The sequence below is a fragment of the Tyto alba genome, unplaced genomic scaffold (assembly GCF_018691265.1).
Source record: "Tyto alba isolate M040663 unplaced genomic scaffold, T.alba_DEE_v4.0 Super-Scaffold_27, whole genome shotgun sequence".
NCBI classification, from domain to species: Eukaryota; Metazoa; Chordata; class Aves; order Strigiformes; family Tytonidae; genus Tyto; species Tyto alba.
Window position 1 is genome coordinate 26,716,584 of NW_024881301.1, and position 22,327 is coordinate 26,738,910.

The 22,327-nt window shown below is 40.2% G+C and overlaps 1 protein-coding gene across 6 annotated transcripts; it reads left to right on the forward strand.

Annotated features, from left to right (window-relative positions):
- The first annotated feature begins 39 nt into the window (after nucleotides 1–39).
- Nucleotides 40–22,255, forward strand: BAG1 (BAG cochaperone 1). 6 transcript variants are annotated; one of them, XR_006165785.1, is made up of 9 exons: nucleotides 40–128; nucleotides 2,944–3,072; nucleotides 3,224–3,306; nucleotides 3,990–4,103; nucleotides 4,598–4,705; nucleotides 4,957–5,002; nucleotides 10,145–10,210; nucleotides 17,833–17,895; nucleotides 18,874–18,894. XR_006165785.1 is itself a non-coding variant. In XM_042798103.1 (8 exons), the coding sequence occupies exons 1-7, from the start codon at nucleotides 86–88 to the stop codon at nucleotides 10,162–10,164; spliced, it is 543 nt and encodes a 180-aa protein (XP_042654037.1). In that variant the 5' UTR covers nucleotides 40–85; the 3' UTR covers nucleotides 10,165–10,210; nucleotides 11,170–11,324. The 6 variants fall into 6 exon arrangements, 4 of the variants coding, with proteins under 4 accessions (XP_042654037.1, XP_032844902.2, XP_042654040.1 ...); XR_006165786.1 differs by lacking the exons at nucleotides 17,833–17,895; nucleotides 18,874–18,894 and adding an exon at nucleotides 11,170–11,383 and having other exon boundaries at nucleotides 4,865–5,002; XM_042798103.1 differs by lacking the exons at nucleotides 17,833–17,895; nucleotides 18,874–18,894 and adding an exon at nucleotides 11,170–11,324.
- Nucleotides 22,256–22,327: the final 72 nt, after the last annotated feature.

Genomic DNA, 22,327 nt, shown 5'->3' on the forward strand with positions numbered 1-22,327 from the left:
ACGCCCCCGCCCCGCCGCGGAAGTGACGCGCTACCGGCGCGCCCCGCGTAGCGCTCGCCAAACGGTTTCCTGGCGGCGGGGTGAGATGGCGGCGTGCGGAGCCCCGGTTACCGTCACTATCACCTACAGTAAGGGCCGCGCGGGGGGGGGGGGGGGGGAGCGGCGGCCCGTACCCCGGGCTGGGCTCGGGCGCGGCCGTGCGGGTCGGGCCCCGGTTTCGGGGGGCCCCTCCCCGCGCTCCCCGGGAGCAGCGCTGCGGCCGCTAACGGCAGCCGAGGGGCGGGCGGCCGCGTCGAGCCGCGGGGAGAGGGACAGGGCAGGGGTCGCTTTTTCGGTAGTAACCTTCGTTTGGATGGGATGTGTCGCTGAAGTCAGCACGGTCTGTGACAAGCAGGTGCCACGCCCGATCGGGTCTCGTTTTGTTGAAAAAGCTCCAACGTTTGTGACCAGCGAGAAGCAGGGTTGCAGCGGGGAGTGGGGGTTTCTTCTCAATGGCAATCGGGTGCCGATTTGATGAAACTCAAAGGCCAGCTGACAAGATACAGCTTTTTTTTTTCTTTAAAAAAAAAAGAGAGAAATAGGAGGAAGAAGAAGGTGGAAGGGAGGATGTGGTTAAGTCTGCAAATACATACAACAGTTTACTGCAAAGAAGTAAGAATAGCTTGGACTCCACAATTCTTAAAAATAAGATGGGAAATAGCATGCTTCAATTTTGATGAAGTATATCTAGGTGAAGCAGTAACAGGAATGAGAATGATAGTAAGGTGTTTAACCAGCAAGGTATTCATCATCTGATTTTTGTTAACAAAACTTGTTATTTTTTTATGGATTATTTTTAAATTACTGCATAATAATAATTTCTACTCCTGTTCCTTTTGAGCTGTGTTGGTGATGTTCTTTCCACCCTTCAAACTCACTGTTTATTTCTGCTTGCTCATTTATGTTTTCAAACTGTCACGTTATTTTGTGAAAATGTTCCCTTTATCATCTGGCAGTTTTATCTAAGAGTGAGGAACTCTGGTATAATCCATTTGAATCTTCATGGTTCATGTGCTCACTTGATCAGAGGGGTTTTCATTTGCAAAGATATCCATAACTTAATGATAGTAACACATTTAAAATTCCAATATCTTGCTGTTTGCCAGCAGTCTTCTTATCTGAGAATGTTTTTAGCTTTCCAGTTGTTTTCTCTAGTAATTACTTTGTCATTAATAAATAGCAAATAGAAGGCATTGTTCATCTTGGACTTTAGCTGTATGATCTATATTTGTTGCTGTCAGATGCTTGTTTACTAGTTAGCACAAACATTTTTATTAAAGTTTCGCATGCATGTGTGAAAATGGGAAAAGATGGAAATAAGGGTTAAGAAAGAGACTAGTAGTAGACCCGCATGTATTACTTGACAATCTGCAAGAAATTTAATTGACCTGTTTTTTTAATGTGTTTAGGCTTTCTTTTAAAGAAGATACTGGAATTTTGCACTAGTGGTTACTTAATTTAGTATTACCATTTACAGAAGCAAACTGATAAGCTATGATACCAGTTCTAACCCAATAGGTATTTTTCATGGTGATTTCACTCGGCTGTGAATTTACAGGAAAATTTTTGTTACAGTCTGCCTAAAGTGGTACTCATAATTTGTAATTAAAATGGTTTCTATTGCTAGGCGAATTTCAGCTGTTCTCTTCCCCATATGCTGTTTATTTGTTTTTTGTTTTTTTTTTTTTTTTCTCTCAAGTGCTGACAGGCGCAGCCCTCACACAAAGCAGTTGTATAGACCAGTACAACCTTTTGAAATATACTGAGGCTATGACCTGAATTTTCCTTTTTTTTTTTTTTTTTTTTTTTTTTTTTTCCTAAAACAAATTGGGAATAAGGTCTGTTTGTGGAAAATGCTTGGGGGAGGGTTTGTATAATGTGATTTTTGAGCTTAAAACCATTTTGGAATTAAGAGATATTGCTGGAGCTCGCAAGATTTTGAGGCCACAGTGTCACTTGTCATGTGACTGTGGGAGGCTGGGACATCTAAAAATCAATGTTTCTAGCACTCTTCTTCGTAAAGGTACGTGCACTTCAAATTAGTGGCATGAGAATAGTTTTCTCTCTGGAATTTGTTAAGGAGTTCTTTCTTCCTGCAAAGTAAAAAATGCCTGTCTTGATTTCTCTCGCAGCCAGTGTGGCTGATTTCTGTGGGTGCTTTCAGATTGACGGGCCTTAAGTGTGTGGGAGCAGCGGGTTATAGAAGGGCTCTGTTGCAAAGCAGAGATTAATAGACGTAACTCCTTTTGTCTAAGAACTTCCTGCTGGTTGTGTGCAAGTGACCTTAGGAAGTCTGAATAGGATGCTCCATAAGTGGAAGGTGATATGTAGGCTGAGCCTTCTCAAAGTGGTTAAGGCTGCATATCAGGAGTGTTATGGGGAGAAATAATTTTTGGACTGTGAGAATTCTCTCAAATGGCTGGAGGAGGGGAGACAGGGTAGACACTGATTGCGTGCTTCTCATGGAAGAGGAGTAGGGAGCAGAGAAAGTAATGTGTTGTCTCAGATTCCCCAAGACTCGTGCCATTAAAAGTTCCTACAAGTAGGAAATGGGATGCATCAGGAAGGTATGAGCTTTCATGCTTTAGCTTGTGGGATATCTGGACACCATGTGCACTCTTAAAAAGAAGTGGGGAATAATATTTAGCAGGAACATTATGCCTGCAGAATACACCTGATCAAACTCTTCAGGTTATTTGAATTTAAAACGAAAGTTGCAGCTGAGGTAAGTCACTCCAAGAGGAAGGAAATGCAACAGAATCCTTTGATTGGGAATTATGATTGTACATAAGAATCAGTGATTTGAGAACTTTCTGCATTAATGGAAATAAATATTAGAAATGGATTCCCTGTAGTATTTTTCTAGGTAAGAGTAAGTATTACCGTTACTCTGTTTTTTGTTAGGTAATGAAAAACACAGTATTCAGGTTGCTTCTCAACAAGAAGATGGTGAACCAACACTACAAGACATGGCTGTGCTTATTGAACAAGTCACTGGAGTTCCAGTTCCTTTTCAGAAACTGATATACAAAGGTAACCTATAAATTTGTCAATGTTTCTTATAGATGGTACCTTCCATCTTAGTCACTCTCAGGTGTCCGTGTTTTGAATGTCTTCAAAAAGTAATTCTTATGCCACTAACTATATTTTAACTGTTTTTTTTCCTCCCTCATTTTCCATTTAGGGAAGTCTCTGAAAGAATTGGAGCAGCCATTGTCAGCACTTGGTGTTAAAAATGGTTGCAAAGTCATGTTGATTGGGAAAAGGGTAAGAGTTGTCTTTGGACCTTTGTTTTCCTTAAACTATTATAATTTCTGTCAACTATTCAGCTGCTGAACACAGAAACAGGTTACAGCGTAAACCTAATCTTGTATACCTATCCACAAAGCTGAGTTCAGTCTTACATCGTACTGCAAATAACTCAGTTTGTACATTTCTGAAATCACATTACTGACAAAATTCTGCCTAATGTGTTGCTTGTCAGTGCTCATGAACTGTCTGTGCATTGGTGACTATATCTGCTTTTTTTTCTTTTTTTTTTTTTTTAAAAAAAAGTTGTAGCTGCTGAGTCTGCTGGGTTATTTCTAGTGAAATGACTTGTGACTGCTTTTGCCAGGTAGAGGTCGAGGTAGTATCTCATGATACAAATGTTACCTTTATTTTAAAGTTGCTAAGCTAACAAAAAAAAAGTTTCCACTTTTCCTTTCGCCCTTCAATTTCATCTCATTTAATGTGCTTATATACCTTGCTGCTTTGACTGTATTTGTAGTTAAGCTTTGGAATAAATTTATTTGATAGGTATTAAAATATGGAAAGAATAACAACAGTGTAGTACATATTTTAAGTCAGGAGAAACCTTTTATGTCTGTATCACCACTCTTGCTGCTTTTTAGCTGCATAGTGACTCTATTTGTTCCATAGTTGTGAATGTTGTACTTTTGAATACACAGAATAGTCCAGAAGAAGAGGCTGAATTAAAGAAGTTAAAAGATTTGGAGAAGTCAGTGGAGCAAATAGCTAAGAAGTTAGAGGAAGTTAATAAAGAGTTCACAAGTATCCAGAAGGTATGCCAGTTTTGTATAATTTTATAACTTTGCAAAACTTTTTTGCAGATATATGTATTTAAAAAAAAAAAAAACACTGTTTAAAGGTTTTGAGTAGTCAGAAATAGGCTACCCCTCCTCTGTCCAAGTGTCCTGTAAAAGTCTTACTGAATTTCAAATGCTATTTATGAGTTGGCAAAATAGAGATGTGGCACTGTTTGGAAAAAGGTAAATGTTGTTGCCTGTTGGACAAATTATATTCTTTAGATCCGGAAAAACATAAAGAGTTCTCTCAAAGTCCAAAGGAGAATGTATGTTACTTGTTTAATCTTCTCTGTAAACCTAGCAGATCTTACCTTTAGCACTTCAAGGACTGATAGAATGCAGATTGAGATTGGAGTCCCTATCGTAGTTGAAACCACAAAAGTAGTGAAAGATATTTTCTTTTGTCTAAGATGAGTATTCCGTAGGGTATGGAGTAATTTTGCCTTTCCTTCCCTCTTGTTCCTCCTCAGGGATTTTTAGCAAAGGACCTCCAAGCAGAAGCGCTAAAACAACTGGACAAGAGGATAAAAGGGACTGCAGAGCAGTTCATGAAGATCCTGGAACAGATTGATGCCATTGTAAGTGAATAAGCACAGAAGCGGGTCAAATCTCAAGGGAAAGTCACTGTTAAGAATATATCTTTCTTGTAATTTATTTGAAATGTTAAAATACTAAAAAGTTTATTTTGGCTTTGAAAATTAGTTAATTGGTTTGCTCATTTTTTCTTTAATATCCAGCTCTTGCCCCTCTATGTCTCCAAAAGACTACTTGGCAGCATCTGTTTCTAAATGGTGACATTAATGCCTGTGTATGCATTCCCATTCTACAGAAGAGCTTCATTTGGGGCAGCAGCCTGTTAAGACTACATGAAATGGGTATCCTTTACTCGAGTTTTACCCTTTTAGTTTGTCTTGGCAAACTTTCATGTTAAACTTCACGGTAACAGCATAAGTCTGGGAAAAAAAGACAGATACATTTTGTAATCTATATCACATAGGAACAAGGAGGTCCTGAAGACTGAAGAGTTTTCTGGTCAGTTTTATGTGGACTGACGGTACTTTTTATTCGAGATGCCTGCATATTGGGGACTGGCTTCTTTATTTGGGATGTACTGGAGGATATCCAACTGCTTCACAGTCATTAATGGATCATAACCTTACAGTATATTTCCAGAGTATAATATATATCTTCCTGTATCATGTAGCAGCTAGGTGAGAATAAGGGACTTGTGAAGAGATAAATAGAAGAATGTGACATCTAGGGTATTTCCTTATTTTGTTTCTTTGGCTGCTGGGCATTCTCTGTAAACTTCATTATATAATTGTGTTGCATATCACGATCATAATACCGTGCTCTGAAGAAAGAATTATGCTTTTCTGTGGTAGTGATGCCTTTGGGTCTACTTTGCACAGTGAACCTTTATGGGATTGTTTCAGAAAGATTCCATAAAAATGCCTATAATTGGTAAACCAAGTGTAGTTTAATTGATGGACACCTTGAAAAAGTTCATCAGCAGGCTAAATCAGAGTAAAAATTTGAATTGACCATCATCAAAGGCTGTACAACACAAATGTGTTCCTAGGAATGGCAGGGAGCTCATTAACTTATTTCCTCCTTTCATATTTGCACCTTTAATGGTAAACTAGCCTTTGCTGTTTGTTGTAGCCAACAGTTCTTAAATATTTTTTTTTAAATTGTAATATGCTAAGTATTTGAAAGTCTTAGAATTTTTCCATCCCTTTTCTGCCTCAAAGAGGAAAATATTTTGCTGACAGTTCTTGAATGCTGTTAGGCTTACAGACTTTGTACAGCTGATTCCCTGTTTGAAGTGGCAGATGTGCTATGTGCTATCATGAAAATAGCAATAAGGTGACAGCTCTTTCAATTGGATGGGATTAAAGCTTACCCTTCAGTTTCTGATACTAGGTCCTATTTAGGAAAAAGTCAGTACTTGTATGCTGGTGTACAGTTCTGGAACCCAGCAAACAGCCTTGAAAAACCCTTTCACTGCTTCCTAATTAATTCAGACTTCCCAATTTCGCTTTTGATTCTGGTACCTTTTGCATGGCTTAAGCAGAAAGCATGCTATTATCTATCTCCTTAACCAAAATAGTCTAACTGCTATTGGACCAAGGGACTTTCAGGTTTAGTATAAGATTTTAGAAGACTTCTAACCTAGTGACTTCATGTTTAGATTTAGGAAATAATGGAATCCCTGTGCCTTCATTTTGTCACTTGTGGAAGTGGAGCAGCCAGAGCTAAAATTAATTATAATTAGTATATTTTAATATTTGTAATGGTTGTTTGTTAGTTTGTTATATAAGAGGCTATGACATTGATGAGACTCATTTTTTTTAAAGCAAGAAATAAGTGAGGGGTTTTTATTACTAGTGATTGCAATTACATTACACATACCAAAGTCCATATTTATGTGTTTTAATATACACAGGCAGCTGTGGGTTTTTTTTCATGAAAACTGAACTTCTGTGAAATCTTGCAGATGAGATATGTGTAGTTGGGTAGAATCTTTACATGAAATTCGTAATTGTGTTTGAAAACTAGCCATTCAGTGCACTGGTATTACACCAGATCAGATGAACAGGCCACCAACTTCCTGAGGTATTACTTAGCTGTACTGTAGTTGTGCGATGTACAGAGGTAGCAACACAGCACAAGAGTGAAGTATGTATATGAACAATAAATGGGTTCCACTGAGATAAAAAGTGGTAAATAGAAATGCAAAGCAGAAAAGTGTAAAGCTTTGAGAAAGTATTTTATCTGTATCTCAGAATTGTTTTATACAGTATTTAATATTCTTAGCCAAGTAGAAACAAGGTTCTGATGAATCTCTTGAATGTTATTGACTATATAGATGGGATATTGATTCAATCAGCGGTATGTTAAAAAAAGATAGGGGATAAAAAGTGAGTTGTTTTCTTCTAAGACAGAAGAATGGATGCATTGTAGAAGTGAAGTATACCAGCAACACACTATAAATGTTCCAGTTTGTTTATTGGGCAGAATTGTTATGAAAGCTCTTTGAAGTGTCTTGGTTGTCACACATTGTTTGGATCAATCAAAACCATCTAGCTTGATACAAAATGAGATTCGTATGGTTATAGAGAGCTAAGGGTGAGGAAGCCTGCACATTGTTTTCTATATAGTCTAGGGGTGACACCTTCTTACTGTTAGGAGAAGCTCATTAATTAGAGGAACGGAGTTTGGAACTAATACTCCGCTTTACTAGACTCCATGTGTTCCACAACTGTGAATTTATCAGAAGTGATGTAGGAAGTGGAGAAGTAGGTCGGTAGTCATACAGAAGTGGGGTGGAATTGGAGAGGAAAAATACAGTGTTGTCACTGCCAGAGGTGTGAAAGGAAAGTCTTGAACGGATGCTTTTGGGTAGAGTAGCTGTAACTTAAATATTTTAAGATTCAGTGTGTTTAAATAGCTACTGCTTCCATAGCAGGAAGGCTGGGGGGGATCTTAGGAGCATCGTACAAATTTTTGAATGATGTGACACAGTCATATGTTCCCACAAGCTACAGATCTTTGAAGTTTTCTTCAGGAGGAATACAAATTGAGTCGTCTTCAACAGTTGAAGATTTGTGTGTGTGCATCACCAGAAATGCCATTTATTTCAGCAGTTAGAACATTTGGTTCAGGAGTAAAAGTCAAGCTATGCTACTTATTACAAATCTTAGTGAGTAGAGCACAGAAAGTCCTTGACTTGATCAGCTGGCACAGTTTTTTTTAATAACTGAAAGGCTTTTCCAAGAAAAAAAAAGAAAGCTCTTCTGACATCAGTAGGAAAATTTAAATCCACAGTCACGACACTATATACTTCTTGTGGGTCTGATCTAATTTACATGAAGTCTGTCACCAATATTGCAGTCTGGGAGATTACTTTGTTCTCATTATTATTTCTTATTAAATGACAGATTTGTAATCTAGAAAGACAAAATTGCAGAGAACACACTGTTCTAACAACTGAAAAAAAAAAAAAAAGCTTTCTCTTCTGAAATACCAGTCACTGATTTTGTTTACATAAACTCAAGACAAAATCATCTGTCAAATTGCATGTATCACTATGGAGGACGTTGATAGCATTACCAACTCATAATTATGTTCCAGTGGCCCTTCCTCCTTTCCTGAGGATTTTTTTTTTTTTGGTTCTAATTCCTTTGTAAAACTTACTTAAATTACTGTACTGTTATGATGAAGACTTTTTTACTGTCTCCTTGTCCCTGCTATACTTGTCATCTGGTAAATCAATACCAAATTAACTTTTCAAGGATTAAAAAAGAGAAGTATTTTGAAAAAAAAAAAAAAAAGTCATTGTGCCTGTAATAAACATTTCCCAGGCTTTTGGGAAGTTTTGTCACTTACAATAAGATGAGACCTTATTATTAAACCTTTGAATTTATCTCGATAAATAAACATGTGATAAGCATTTCTTATTATAATTCTTAAATCTCTTAGCATGAATCATAAACGTAAAAGCTCCTGGGGAAAAATCTTCTAAAGCACAAGGAACATGAAAATACTATAATTCCTCAGTGAGAGTAGAATACTTATTTACTGCTTCTTCATTCAGAAAACCCATTGACCAATGCTGTCATTTAATAGCTGCTTTTAAAGAAGCTGCTCAGATGTCTACTTAGATGAAAAAGATTCAGTGTCGACATAATATGCTTACCCAGTTTACTGATTAATTTAACAATAAGTTAAAGAGTGAAGGGCTGGTAGTCAATAAAAACTACACACTACAATACTATATGTTGTTTAGACTTCTAGAAGAAACTAATAAAAAACCCTTTTTGTTAGATGGATGGGGTATCAGCAAAAAACACTGATGAGCATTGGTGCCATGCGTAGCAGAGTAATTTTTGTTTTTTTTTAAGCAATTTGATAACAAACCAAAAATGTTTCTTGCTATTTTTGCTAGTGACTGCTGGTATAGGAGTTTTCCTGTTTTAAGAATGGTGTCCCTTTGGTTCTGGTAAGATAGTCATAGATAATGACTTTTACTAGCATTTTTTTTGTTTGTTAACAGAGTACACAGCTTTAAAGTGGATTCAGGCATCAAGTATTACCTACTGGCGTCTATGGTTTGGGAAATAAGAAATAACTAAAGAGGAGAACAAAGATGTAGTGGTAACACAAAGCTTAAAAATCATTATTAGAAGCATTTCCAAAACAAATGGAACTTGATAAGAGCTGAAAGTGATGTTCTGTGGCAAAGGGAGGTGGTTTTATTAGGAGATCCGCTGGGAGATGGGAAAGAAATTACAAGAGCGTCTGTATTTCATAAGGAGCAGTGCTCAGGAGAGTGGGATGCTGGGTTCGCAGTTAAAAGAACACTCAAGAATAGAGAGGCTCTAAAGGCAAGAAAATGCACATGCATTAATTTGTTACTGTGTAAATGGTGATTGGTTTTAAAAATCTCTTGTATATAAAGCATGAGTGTTGTGCATACAAAAGATGGGTCTTCGAGGAGGTAGCATGTGTGTGTCTGTGGTGCATCTTGTCAGTATCTGCAGGGTGAGAACTCCAGAAGAGATGTGGTTAAGCAACTCTGATTTTGGGGGTGTGGGAGGGGAGATAGAGTCCAAGTCCCTCTAGGACCAGTGACTGTTTCTGGGTGGATGGGGAGAGGATAAAGAACCTGTGCCCAGGACTTCTATAGAAGTTGCTGGGGTGAAGCCAGCACTGCAGTCACTTTTGAAAGTTTAAGACCATACAGACCAAGGACTGTGAGACTTGAGCAGGGTTTTGTCACAGAGAAAGTGCAATGCAAAGAGGAGACCTGCTATAAAAGTAAGAATATGCTGTGCAGTAGAAAGCCATATACTAATCCAAACTACTGCTCTTGATAGCAGTGCTAGCACCAAAATGTAGATTTGACAAGAATTTTGCATAAGCACTGCCTAGGCTTAAGCTACTTCTTCTTTAATTAAATTTGATTTTAATTAAACATGGAAATGTTATTGTGACTTAAGGTTTATTGCCAGCTTCACCTGTTAAACCCTGAATAGTTGGACAACGTATTCCTGGAGAGGAGACGTAAGCTGACTAAGGTAAAACAGAGAGACTGTGAGATTTAATTTGATGTTAAGATTTGTAAACTTTTAACTTGATTGCAAAACACCTTTTAAACAGCTTGATAAGTTAGTACGTTTAGCCCTTCCAATTCCATGTCTCTGCCAAGGGGATTACAAGATGTGACTTAAAAAAACAAAACAAAAAAACCAACAGCTATGAGGGTATGCAAGTAAACACAGGGGTTTGTACGCAAAGATATAATTAAAGAGAACCATTTTGAAAAATGTTGTCAAAAGGAGAAATAGTCTAAATGTCTTCTCTGCACTCAGATTTCAAATCTTCCTCCATTTACCAATATCGGTTTTAGAAACAGGCTTTGTGTGGTAAGCCCATCTGGAGTTCCTTGTCTGCTACAGAAAGTTAACTTAGGCTTATTCTGATGGTAGAAAATTGTTTGTTAATTTGCTCTTTCAGATTGGTAGGAATACTTGCATAGGTGTCCTGGTTTGAGCCCAGACGTCTACTGAGCACCACACAGCCGCTCCCTCACTCTTTCCCCCCCAGGAATGGGGAGGAGAAAATACAAAAGACTTGGGACAAGGACAGGGAGGAATGACTCAACAATTATGGTCAGGGGCAAAAGACAGACTCACTAGGTCAAGAAAAAAAGAACATCAGTTTAATTTAAACACCACAAACACTCCATTTACCAATCAGAGTAGGACAGTGAGAAATACAGCCGTATCTTAAAAACACCTTCCCCCCACCTCTCCCTTCTTCCCTGGCTCAGCTTTGCTCCTGATTTCTCTCCTTCCTCCCTCAAAGCAGCACAGGGTGACAGGGAATGGGGATGGTGGTCAGTTCATCACCCACTGTCTCTGCCACTCCTTCCTCCTCAGGGGGAGGACTCCTTGCATTCTTCCCCTGGTCTAGTGTGGGGTTCCTCCCATGGGATACAGCCTTCCGTGAGCTCTGACGCGAGTCCTTCCCACAGGGCTTCAGCACATCCTGAACTGCTCCATTGCGGGTCCCTGCCGCGGCCTGCGATCCTCCCAGCAACAGCCTGCTCCAGCGTGGGCTTCCCACAGAGTCCCGGCCTTCTTCAGCTGCAGATGCCTGCTCTGGCGTGGGGTCCTCCACAGGCTGCAGGTGGGCTTCTGCTCCACCGTGGACTTCCGTGGGGGGCAGGGGCACAGCCTGCCCTCTCGCCACGGGCTGCAGGGCTTCTCTGCTCCGGCCTCGCCTCCCCCTGCTCCTCCTTTCTTCTGCTGACCTCGGTGTTTGCAGAGGTGTCTCCCTCATAGCTCTGACTCACAACTCAGATTCCCCTTCTTAAATATGTTACCACAGAGGCACAGCCACCATCGCTAATTGACTCAGCCTTGGCCAGAGGTGGGTCCGACTTGGAGCCAGAGGAGCTTCCAGAAGCTTCTCACAGGGGCCAGTGCTGTTGCTGCCTCTCCTGCTACCGAAAACCCACCCCACACACAAACCCAACACAATAGGCCAGAATCTCTTCCAGAAAATACAGCATAAAATAAGTACTCAGCAAATGGACATGGGCAATGTAATTGAGCTAGTATATAATTTTTAATTTGATTACTAAGAAATTCCAAGTCATGGAAAACTTTAAGACATAGAAGAATTTGTGACAGCGAGATAGTGTCTTCATTTTCTGGTGAGAATCAGCCATTAATAATTAGGCCTAAGAGATCTTTTCCAGGCTACTACATATATGGAGTCAAAATACTACACATCAAATACTCTCTTTATATTAAATACTTCTTGTCATATTTTGTTAATTTTAAAAAGTGAATTGTGGTGTTGAAAACCAAAGGAAAGATAGGAATGTTTCTTGTTTGGTTACAAGGTCCTATGTCTAAGATCCCTTAGAATAGTTCATGTAACTTTATAATATTTTTTAATTCTTTTTTCCCCTGTGACAACTAGAAGTACTCTGAAGGCTGCCTTTTTTATTTGTGAACCAGAACTGATGTTTGAAGAGAATTCACCCACAGCTTTAAACTAACTCCTCAATTGTTTTTTAATGTCTTTGGAGCATTCACTTTCTGAAAGAAAAGCATGTAAACAACATTTTCGGTGTCCTGCTTATTGGGAGGAGACATGCAGGTGTAGCATGCTACAGTGAGCAAGGGATTATTGCAGTACACAGTACTAGAAAATACACTTTGTAAAGTGCAAAGTAGCTTCCAAAATGAACAATTTAAAAAAGCTGTGCTTTCTACCACCTGGTAGAAAGGAATTTTCAATGTAGGCAGACTGTTGTTGAAAAACTAATAACATCTTCTGAACCTATCCTGTGTTGCCAATCCAAGGAAGTAAGATGACATTACATAAATGAACAAAGTGACTAGGGTAGAACAGGCTCCCGTAGGAGAATTTACATTGTGCATGGCAGCTTCCTGGAATTAACCTGGTAACTTACTTCCAAAGCTACTTCTCTTTCTCACAAAACAGGAGAGTTTGGAAAGGATAGACAGGTGATGGAATGCATCTTAGGACAAACTGAAGAGTGTTTTGGGTAATTTGAGGATTACCATCGATTAGAAAAAAGCCAAACCCCATAACTTTCAGTTCTTAGACCTTTCTGTCCCTGTTTGTAAGAAAACACTGCACCAGTTTGCATTTGGAAGGGTATCTCCCTTAATCCGCATAGTGACCTTCCTTGTATCTCTGATGCTGATAATCATTTTTGCACCTGAAAGAAATATGTCTGTTTTCTGGTTCTGTTTCAGGAGGTACAGTTGGACATAAAAACTCTCTGCAAAGGAAATAACTTTTCTAATCTCAAAGGGAAGTGTTAAAAGTTGATATGAGTTTTACCCAGTTTAACAATGCTGCTGTTTGGGAAAACTGGTCCTGGAACAACAGAAATGGAATCTAGAACTACAGGAATAGAAAATTCCTTCTCTTGCCTATCTTCCAAAAGCAAACTAACAAACAAAAAAACCTGACCCTGGGAAGAGGTTAGTGTGGTAGTAGTTACTCCCACTTCCAACTTCCATACTCTCCTAGGAGATGAAAAGCAGCGTTGTGCATTCCTCGTTCCAGCTGAGTGTAGGAGTGAGAGGGATTTTCAGTCTGGAGTTTATGTAGAAGTAAAATAGAATCATAGAATGGTTTGGGTTGAAAGGGACCTTTAAAGGTCATCTAGTGCAACCACCCTGCAACTATTGGGGACATCTTCAACTAGATCAGATTGCTCAGAGCCCTGTCCAACCTGGCCTTGAATGTTTCCAGGGATGGGGCATCTACCACCTCTCTGGACAGTCTGTCCCAGTGTTTCACCACCCTCATCATAAAAAATTTCTTTCTTGTATCTGGTCTAAATCTACCCTCTCTTTAACCATTACCCCTTGTCCTATTGCAACAGGCCCTGCTAAAAAGTCCATCCCTGTCTGTCTTATAAGCTCCCTTTAAGTACTGAAAGGCCGCAATAAGGTCTTGATGGAGCATTCTCCAAGTTGAACAATGCCAGCGCTCTCAGCCTTTCTTCACAGGGGAGGTATTCCATCCCTCTAATAATTTTTGTGACCCTCCTCTGGACCCACTCCAACAGGTCCATGTCTTTCCTGTGCTGAGGACTGCAGAGGTGGACACAGCACTGCAGGTCGTTCTCACAAGAACAGAGTAGAGGGTGACATTCTCGTTCCTCGACTTGCTGGCCACACTGCTCTTGATGCAGCCCAGGGTACAGTTGGCTTTCTGGGATGTGAGTGCACATTGTTAGCTTATGTTCAGCTTTTCACCCACCGTTAACCCCAAGTCCTTCTCTGCAGGGCTGCTCTCAATCCCTTCATCTCCCAGCCTGTATTGATATCGGGAGTTGCCCCAGCCTGGGTACAGCACCTTGCACTTGACCTTGTTCATGAGGTTCACATGGGCCCACTTCTCAAGCTTGTCCAGGTCCATCTGGATGGCATCCCATCCCTTAGGCGTGTTAACCTCACCACTCAGCTTGGTGTCTTCTGCAAACTTGCTGAGGGTGCATTTGATTTCACTACGTCATTAATGAAGATATTAAACAGTACTGGTCCCAATATGGACCCCTGAGGGATACCACTTGTCACCAATTTCTGTCTGGACATTGAGATGTTGACCACTACTCTCTAGATGCAACCATCCAGCCAATTCCTCATCCATCAAAAAGTCACTCCATCAAATCCATGTTTCTCCAATTTAGAGAGAGGGATGTTGTGGAGGGCTGTGTCAGACAACTTACAGACATCCAGATAGATGACATCTGTAGCTCTTCCCTTGTCCGCTGGTATAGTCACTCCATCATAGAAGGCCACTAGCTTGGTCAGGCAAGACTTGCCCTCAGTGAAGCCATGCTGGCTGTCTCGAATCACCTCCTTGTCCTCCATGTGCCTTACCGTAGCTCTTAGGAGGATCTGTTCAATGATCTTACCAGGCACAGAAGTGAGGCTGACAGGCTGGTAGTTCCCAGGGTCATCCTTTCTACCCTTTTTAAAAATGAGTTTGATGTTTCGCTTTTCTCAGTCACCGGGGACTTCACTTGACTGCTGTGTCTTTTCAGATATCATGGAGAGTGGCTTGGCAACTATATCAGCCAGTTCTGTCAGTACTCTGGGATGCATCTCGTCATGTCCTATAGACTTATGTAGGCTCAGGTGGTTGCAAACCTGATCTCTTGCAGTCCATCCACTCAAGAGGTGTGGGAAGAGAGATTGCCAGTGAAGACTGAGGCAAAAAAGAAGTTAGGTACCTCAACCTTCTCATTGTCCATTGTCATCAGTTTGCCAGTCTTGCTCATCAGGAGGGGTATGCTTTCTTTGAGTTTCCTTTTCCACCTGACATACCTGTAGAAGCCCTTGTTGTTCTTTGTGTCCCTTGTCAAGTTCAGCTCCAGCCACACCTTGGCCTTTCTGATCCCATCCCTGCACAACCGGGCAGTGTCCCTGTACTCTTCTCAGGATACCTGTCCCTGCTTCCACTGCCTGTGCATTGCCTTCTTGTCCCTTAGTCTGACCAACAGGTCTCAGCTCAGACATGCCAGTTTCTCGCTGTCTTTTCCTGATTTCTTACACCTAAGGAGTGAGAGCTCTTGCACTCTGTGAAAGCATTCTTAAAGATCTGCCAGCTCTGTTCTGCTCCCTTGTCCCTGAGGGCAGTTTCCTGGGGGGGGGTCCTATTGACTAACTCCTTGAAGAACTGGAAGTTTTCTGACTTAACTCTTCACCTGACCCATATCCCTCAGGACTGCAAACTCCACCAGTGCATGATCACTGCAGCCCAGGCTGCCCTCAGTCTTGACGTCTCTGATAAGCTCAGTTGCGTTGGTGACCATCTGGTCCAGTATCACACTCTGGTAGGATTGTCTATTACCTGGTTTAAGAAGTTATTCTCAGTGTATTCCAAGCGTCTCCTGGACTGCCTGCAGCTCACCATGCTGCTTTTCCAGCAGATGTTGGGGTGGTTGAAGTCCCCCAGTGGAACAAGAGACTGAGTGCGATGCCTCCTGTATCTGGAGTAAGAAGGCTTCATCAATAGGCTCCCCTTGATTGGACAGCCTGTAGTAGACACCAACCACAGGGTTCCATTTGTTGCCTCTTTCTCTGATTCTTGCCCATAAGCGTTCAACCGGCTCGTGACTATTCTTCAGAGACAGCTCTTCACAATCTATCTGTTTCTTGACATAGAGGGCAATGTCTCCATCCCTCCTTTGTCGTCTGTCCCTTCTGAACAGCCTGTACCCATCAATAGCCGCACTCCAGTCATGGGATTCATCTCACCAAATTTCGGTAATGGCAACTAGGTCATAGCTTTCTAGCAGCACGGTGGCTTCCAGTTTCTCTTGCTTGTTGCCCATGCTGTGTGCATTGGTGTAGAGGCACTTCAGCTGGACTGCTGGCTGTGTCACCTTCTTAGAGGAACACCCCTTAATTCCTTTGAGGTATGTCACCCATGTTTCCCTCTTGGCTCCTATTACTTCAGGAGCCTCTGGCTCATCTCTGTAAGACTTCAAGTGTGCTGCAGTGTACCCAGCACGTCTCAGAGCAACAGGCTGAGGGCCCTCTAACCTCAGCATATTTTCCCACAGCTTGTCACAGGCAAGCCTGATATTACCCCCCTCCCCCTTCAAGTCTAGCTTAAAGCTCTGTCAGTGAGCCTTGCTGGCTTGTGAGAAAGGACCCTCTTCCCCTTTTGAGAAAGGTGAATTCCATCTGACATTGGTGGGCCTGGTGCCGAGTAGGCCATCCCATTACTGGAAAACACAAAATCGTGGTGGTGACACCAGCCATGGAGCCAGGTATTAATAGACTGGGTCCATCTGTTTCTTCTAATGTCACTGCCCACAACTGGAAGGATAGAGGAAAAAATTACCTGTGCTCCACCTTTCCTTACCAATTGTCCCAAGGCCCTGAAGTCTCTTGATTGCCCTTGGAAATGTAAGAATGTGTCTCGGCTCACTTTGTTGTGTGCCCATTTTCTCCTCACCTATGGTTCTGTGAAAGTGTATTAAGCATGGTGATTATTATTTCTTTCTCTGATATCACTTAGTGTGCTAATTACTGCATGAATACCGGAGCAGTGTAATCCCTGAACTTCCTGGGATCTCATTGATGCCTACAGTTTCACTTCCCATGGTGGGCTGCTTTTTGGTGTGGAATTTTGTGTATTTTTAACTCCTATTTTAGGTTATGTGCAAGACTTCTATATTTAAGACCATGTATGTTTGGCTGGACATGAAAAGAAAAGAGCACTTTTTTTTTTATTACTGTTTTAAAAGATTATGTATCTAAACCTCCCACTGGGGCTTGCGTTTTAGTGGAAACGAAACACAGAGTAGTATAGGGAAACCTCTATTCTTGATGTGGAGTTAAGGTGAAAAATAAAAGGTATACCAGTGAGAAACTCTAAGTTTTTTATTCCTCTTCGACAGTGAGAGCATAATGTTTCTAAGAATCTTCACATAAACTTTATATAATGATAATTGTCTGTACTGGTGTTCTACCTGTTTCAAAATCACGTCATAAACTTGAGCACCGTTCCCCACCCACACCACAATTTCACATAGTTCCAAAAGAACAAAGCATTTGCTGCGGTGACATACATGAATATATTGGGTGGTAGGAGTACAGAAAATGATGCAGTTTGAATTAAATTAAAAGCTGTCAGCACGTAACACTTCATATCTGTTGCCTTCCATGAGTAGATTGCAGAGAAGGTCAGATGTACAGCTTAAACAGACTGGCAATGCCTGCATTACCGATGATGCATTCTGATGATGGCAAGTGATTGAGTTAATGTGTTTGTAAGAAATTAATTCATCTTATAGTCTCTGAGAAAAACTGAAGTTGAAGCTTGGCCGAACCATTTACACCCCAGTAGACAAAAGCAGTGTATGTAGCCTATTGCTGTACGTTACCTAAAGACACAGGGTAAATTTGCTACCTCAGTTCTTTGCAATCAGCATGCTGCATTCCTGACTTTTTGAATTTATGACTTTTTCTTTTAAATTCTTTCTTGTATAATCATCCTCACTGAACAGGCATGATATTTTCAGGATGCCTGTTCAGAGGATTCTTTGATACATTCAGTTTTTACTGTAATTTTAATATGGTAATTTCAACATTAAGCTGCATCAGCTTGTTTGTTTATTTTACTGCAGAATCTGCCAGAGAATTTCAGTGATTGCAAACTGAAAAAGAAAGGGTTGGTGAAAAGGGTTCAGGTGAGTTTTTTGAGGTTTTTTGGGTTTTGATTAATGCTGGGCACTTTTATACCAAGAGTTTGTGAAAAATAGAGCTGTTTAGAGCTTAGTTTTTTTTCAGTATTTGTTCCTACATTGATACTTCTTATGACCTCCTTTTCAGAGGTATTTAATAGCTTTATAAAACAGAATACAAAAGTACAGATATTCATAGTTCATGCTGTTTTCAGATAATGTTTGTAATTTACATTAGCAGTTGGCCTTACGGCTGCCTGATGATGTAAAGTAATTCTGATAACCTATAAAGAAAAGAGAATCATTCCTCCTTTCCTGTATCTTGGTGGGCGGGAGGAATGAATGAGGTCTGAGCACAAGGTTGCAGTCAACTGTAACTCCTGCTGGACCTTGCTAGAGGTGTTCTTTGGAAAATTTAGCTTCTATTGCAACGTACCAACTTTCTGTGGAGAGTGAGTCTCTAAAGTAAAATCTGTACAGAAGAGCAGCTGTGCTGGGAGGTGGATTTTTTAATCGCTTTGCCATTGCATGATGCTTATAAATTCCTTGGCATTGTTTCTTTAGAGGCCTTGAACTGAAGATTTGTTTTAGATTTAACTGAGTAGATTTGTCACGCCAACCCTCGGCTACAGAAGTATGTGTTTTAGAATGGAGTTTAAAAGTAATTTTCCAAACTGAAGCACTACTTCTCTGAACCTTTATGATCCTTATTATTATTTATGAACTTTGGATCAATTCAGAGTAATTCAGCAGCAGGACTGGTGAGGATGGGCAACCGTGTTACTGCCTTATCAAATATCATGTTTCTGTTGGATTCTGGGTAAACAAAATTGTGAATAAGCTATTATCAAAACTGAACTGGAAGGTGGTTGTTGATCTGGCTTCTTCAAATTCATGATGGAAACTGCCTTTTCTGTTCTTAAGAAGCATCTACCATTTCTATAATTGCATCCCAAATAACATTTGTTTGTTTCTTATTCTCAGGTTTTTCTTGCCCAGTGTGATACCATTGAAGGAAATATTGGTCAAGAAATGGACAAGCTACAGTCAAAGAATTTGGCACTGGCAGAATGAGGCATTGCCCTACGTAATTAGGAAACATAATTGCTCTATGAGCAAGAAGAAAAGTTTGCTCTTTGTTTTGGAGCACGTATTCAGTGGTTTTTTTTGTTTGTTTTTTTGTTTTGGTTTTTTTTTTAAGAAAAAGCCCAGTCTGTTAGACTGGTACCAGTCAATCATTTCTTGCTGGTTGTCTTGTTTGCCGCTTGGTCAGACCTATTATTTTGAAAAGAAAATCCTTCCTGAAGAATGGCAGAAATAATTTTTGTGGTGAATTGTTATGTATCTTATGGATGAATGTTTAGTTGACTAAGTTATAAAGTTTGCAGTGATGGGCAATTTTGTCTTTGAATTTATTTACAGCTCAAATCAAAGAAGGTCTGTAATCCTACAAGTGCCGTAAGTTGCAATTGTAGGACTTCAACTTGATTGAAAAAGGCAAACTGAGACATCTGGGAAAGTCGAATGTTCTAGTAGACAGTTCAGAGCAATAAAAAAAAAAAAAACCTACGCATTTGTATCTACTTAATATTTGTATGCATTTATAAATATAAGAAAGCTTGACTATAAGGGAGTCGTACCTATTTTAGCCTTAAATTGTCATAATAAATGGAATGTACTGTAACATGTATGGTACTTAATTTTGGGCGGTGCTTTAAGTTGTTACTGAGATCCTTGATACAGATGTATGTTTTTTACATAGATTTCTGACGTACTGTGGTTTTTATAGATTATTCTTATTTTTATTGTTTGTGTTCTGTCTTGAGTTATGGTGAGAAATGAAATGAGATTACTCATGCTGCTCATATTCGAAGGGTTCAGTTCAAGCAAGGTATAACTAAAGAGCTATTTTGAAAGGGGTTTTTATACTTTTTTTCTGATTTCACTGAATTCATGATGCTATATTTAATGGAAAATTGCAGTGATTATTTCTAGTCTGTTAAGGTTATCAGTGAATTTTTATAATGTTACAAAGTGACACAACTTTATTTTAGCAATGCCATGCGTCTGAGGGTTATGACCGATTCTTGCAGTCAGATATGTGCCACGCTTAGCCTTCTCTGTTAGGTGAAAAATAAGCTTCTGCAGGAGGTAGTGACTCAGCAGGTGCAGCCAACTTTGCAGTTTTTGGTCAAAGCCCGTAGCTAGCGTACCTATAGGAGGAGTTACTTCTTCAACGATGCTTCTGGTCAGTAGGTCAGTCATCTATGCAGTTGCTGGTGAAGTAGTGACCGGTAAGGAGCCTGTTTCCGTGGGGAAATAAAAGCTCTTTCATCTCAAATGAGTCAGACTGAGGGTGTTTAGAAATGGCCCTTAGGTAGTGAGCCTTTATCCTTATGTGTCTGTTTTAAGATTAGCTGTCCTTTCAAGATAAAAGTAGGAAACGTGTGTAAAAAGGTATTAACTTCTAATAAGTTATAAACCTTAAATAATACCTAAAGTGTTATTATTAAAGTATTATCTTTGATGTTTGTAATTGGAGGAGCATTTCTTTAGTGAAAAATGCAAATGGACAAATGAAGTGATAGCTCTGCATTAGAAAGGGTCACTTTTATTCTAAAAATGCCTTTTGACCATACCAGGATTGGAGTTGCCATATTTTTTACTGTTAACCAGTTTCTTCAAGGTTGTGTTTTTTCCATATGTAACTCTCTTCTCAGCATCTGTGGAGGATTTTAAGATCTAAACTCCTCGGAAGCTTGTCTGTCATGCTAAGAAATGGTATGTTTGGTAGGACTGTGGATATTTTTTCCTAGGCTACTGGTCTGGTCATGCTTCATCTTCACAGTTCAGGTTAGGAGTAAGAAGAGTTGGTTGTAGCCATTTTTGTGAAGGCCCTGCCTAGCTTGGTGCTGCTTCTGGACCAGATTCAGGTGACTCTTAAACCACCAGCAACACTGTCGCCTAGTTCAGGGGGTGCAAAATTATCCCCTTGCCTGTAATGGAAAGGATCCTCACCCTCTCAAACGTAAGTCCTCTAATGCACTGAACTTTCACAGATGCATGTATAATGAGCAAAGTATCCTCTTGTGCCCATGTAGAGAACTGGGAGCTGTGGTCATGGCTAGGACTGTGTCCGTTTCTGCTGCTCCTTCGTATTTTTCTCTCTTGGGTGAGAACACTAAGGCTATATGCAGACATCGTCTTCCCAGAAACTGCTGCTTCTTGAGGTGTGCTTGTGTGAGTACATCCTCAGCCTGTCTCAAAGCCAAGTGGATTAACTTTAAGGTGTTCCATAGTAGATTTTTTGATAATCTGGTACTTTGAGGCTAATAGACTGATGATGAACCTCTCCCACCAGCACATCTGGATTCAGCAAAGGGTGGCTGTCCTGAGCTGATGTTACCTTACAGTGGTAACTCCTGGTATCAGAGTGTTTGGTTTCTAAGACAAAAGTATGTGTATGAAGACAAACTTTAGCAGAATAAAATCTTTTGTCTTCCAAATACAAAAATGAGTTGATTCATTTTGGAAAATGGATGGTTGTATTTAGGGTTTCTAAGACCTTCTGAAGTGTATTGACTTTTATACTCAGTTTTGAAAGAGGATTCTTACACTTAATTTTTTTCATAATAGCCTTAAATTTCAGTAAAAGCAAACTTCTGTGCTTTTGAAAAAAAGTGCAGCAGACTGCAGCTGTGGGAGGATGGGGAAGGAAGAGGAGATTTTAAATATGCTTCAGAATTTGCAAAGGTAAACATAGATCTCAATCCAGTTTAAGCTATAGTCTCAGTGATTCTGTAGTCTAGGTGTACTGTGATACCTATTTTGCTACTGAATCATTTCCTCACCCCAAATATTTGCCCTGATCATGTCAAAAAAGAAGTTACTCCTTTTTGCCTTAGTTGTGCTTACCCCATGGTCTTCCTCCAGTCGCTGTGTTGCTTTGGCTGTGTTTACACAGCTTGGATGTGCCAGCTGGCCAAAACGTCTTACCACAAAGTTTGTCTTTTATGAAAATGAAAATCGAATTATGCGCTCCCGTGCCCCGTTTTCTGCCCCAGCTCCTGTAGGCTGGTGTGAGACGAACCAAACCTGACGTTCAAGGAGCCGCAGAGTCTGGAGCCGTGGGGCAGCTGGCTCTCTGGGAACAGCCTAAAATAATGCTGCTTGTAGTGGTGTCCTCTGTGACCAAGTCCTCATTAAGGTAATGTTGTTGTAAACCTGGAGTAATGCTTTTTTGACTCTTAACATGGTTCGGAGGGGAGTACTTGACACCATGAAACTCGGGGCTAGATTTTTTTTAGTTAACTTATTTTAGTGTATTATCATAAATGAAAAGATAAAAATAAAATATGGAAATTTCTCTGCTGTCTTTGGTCGTGATGTGGTTACTAAATGCTGGAGGTGGGCTTTATTTTGGCGAGGAAAATGCAGC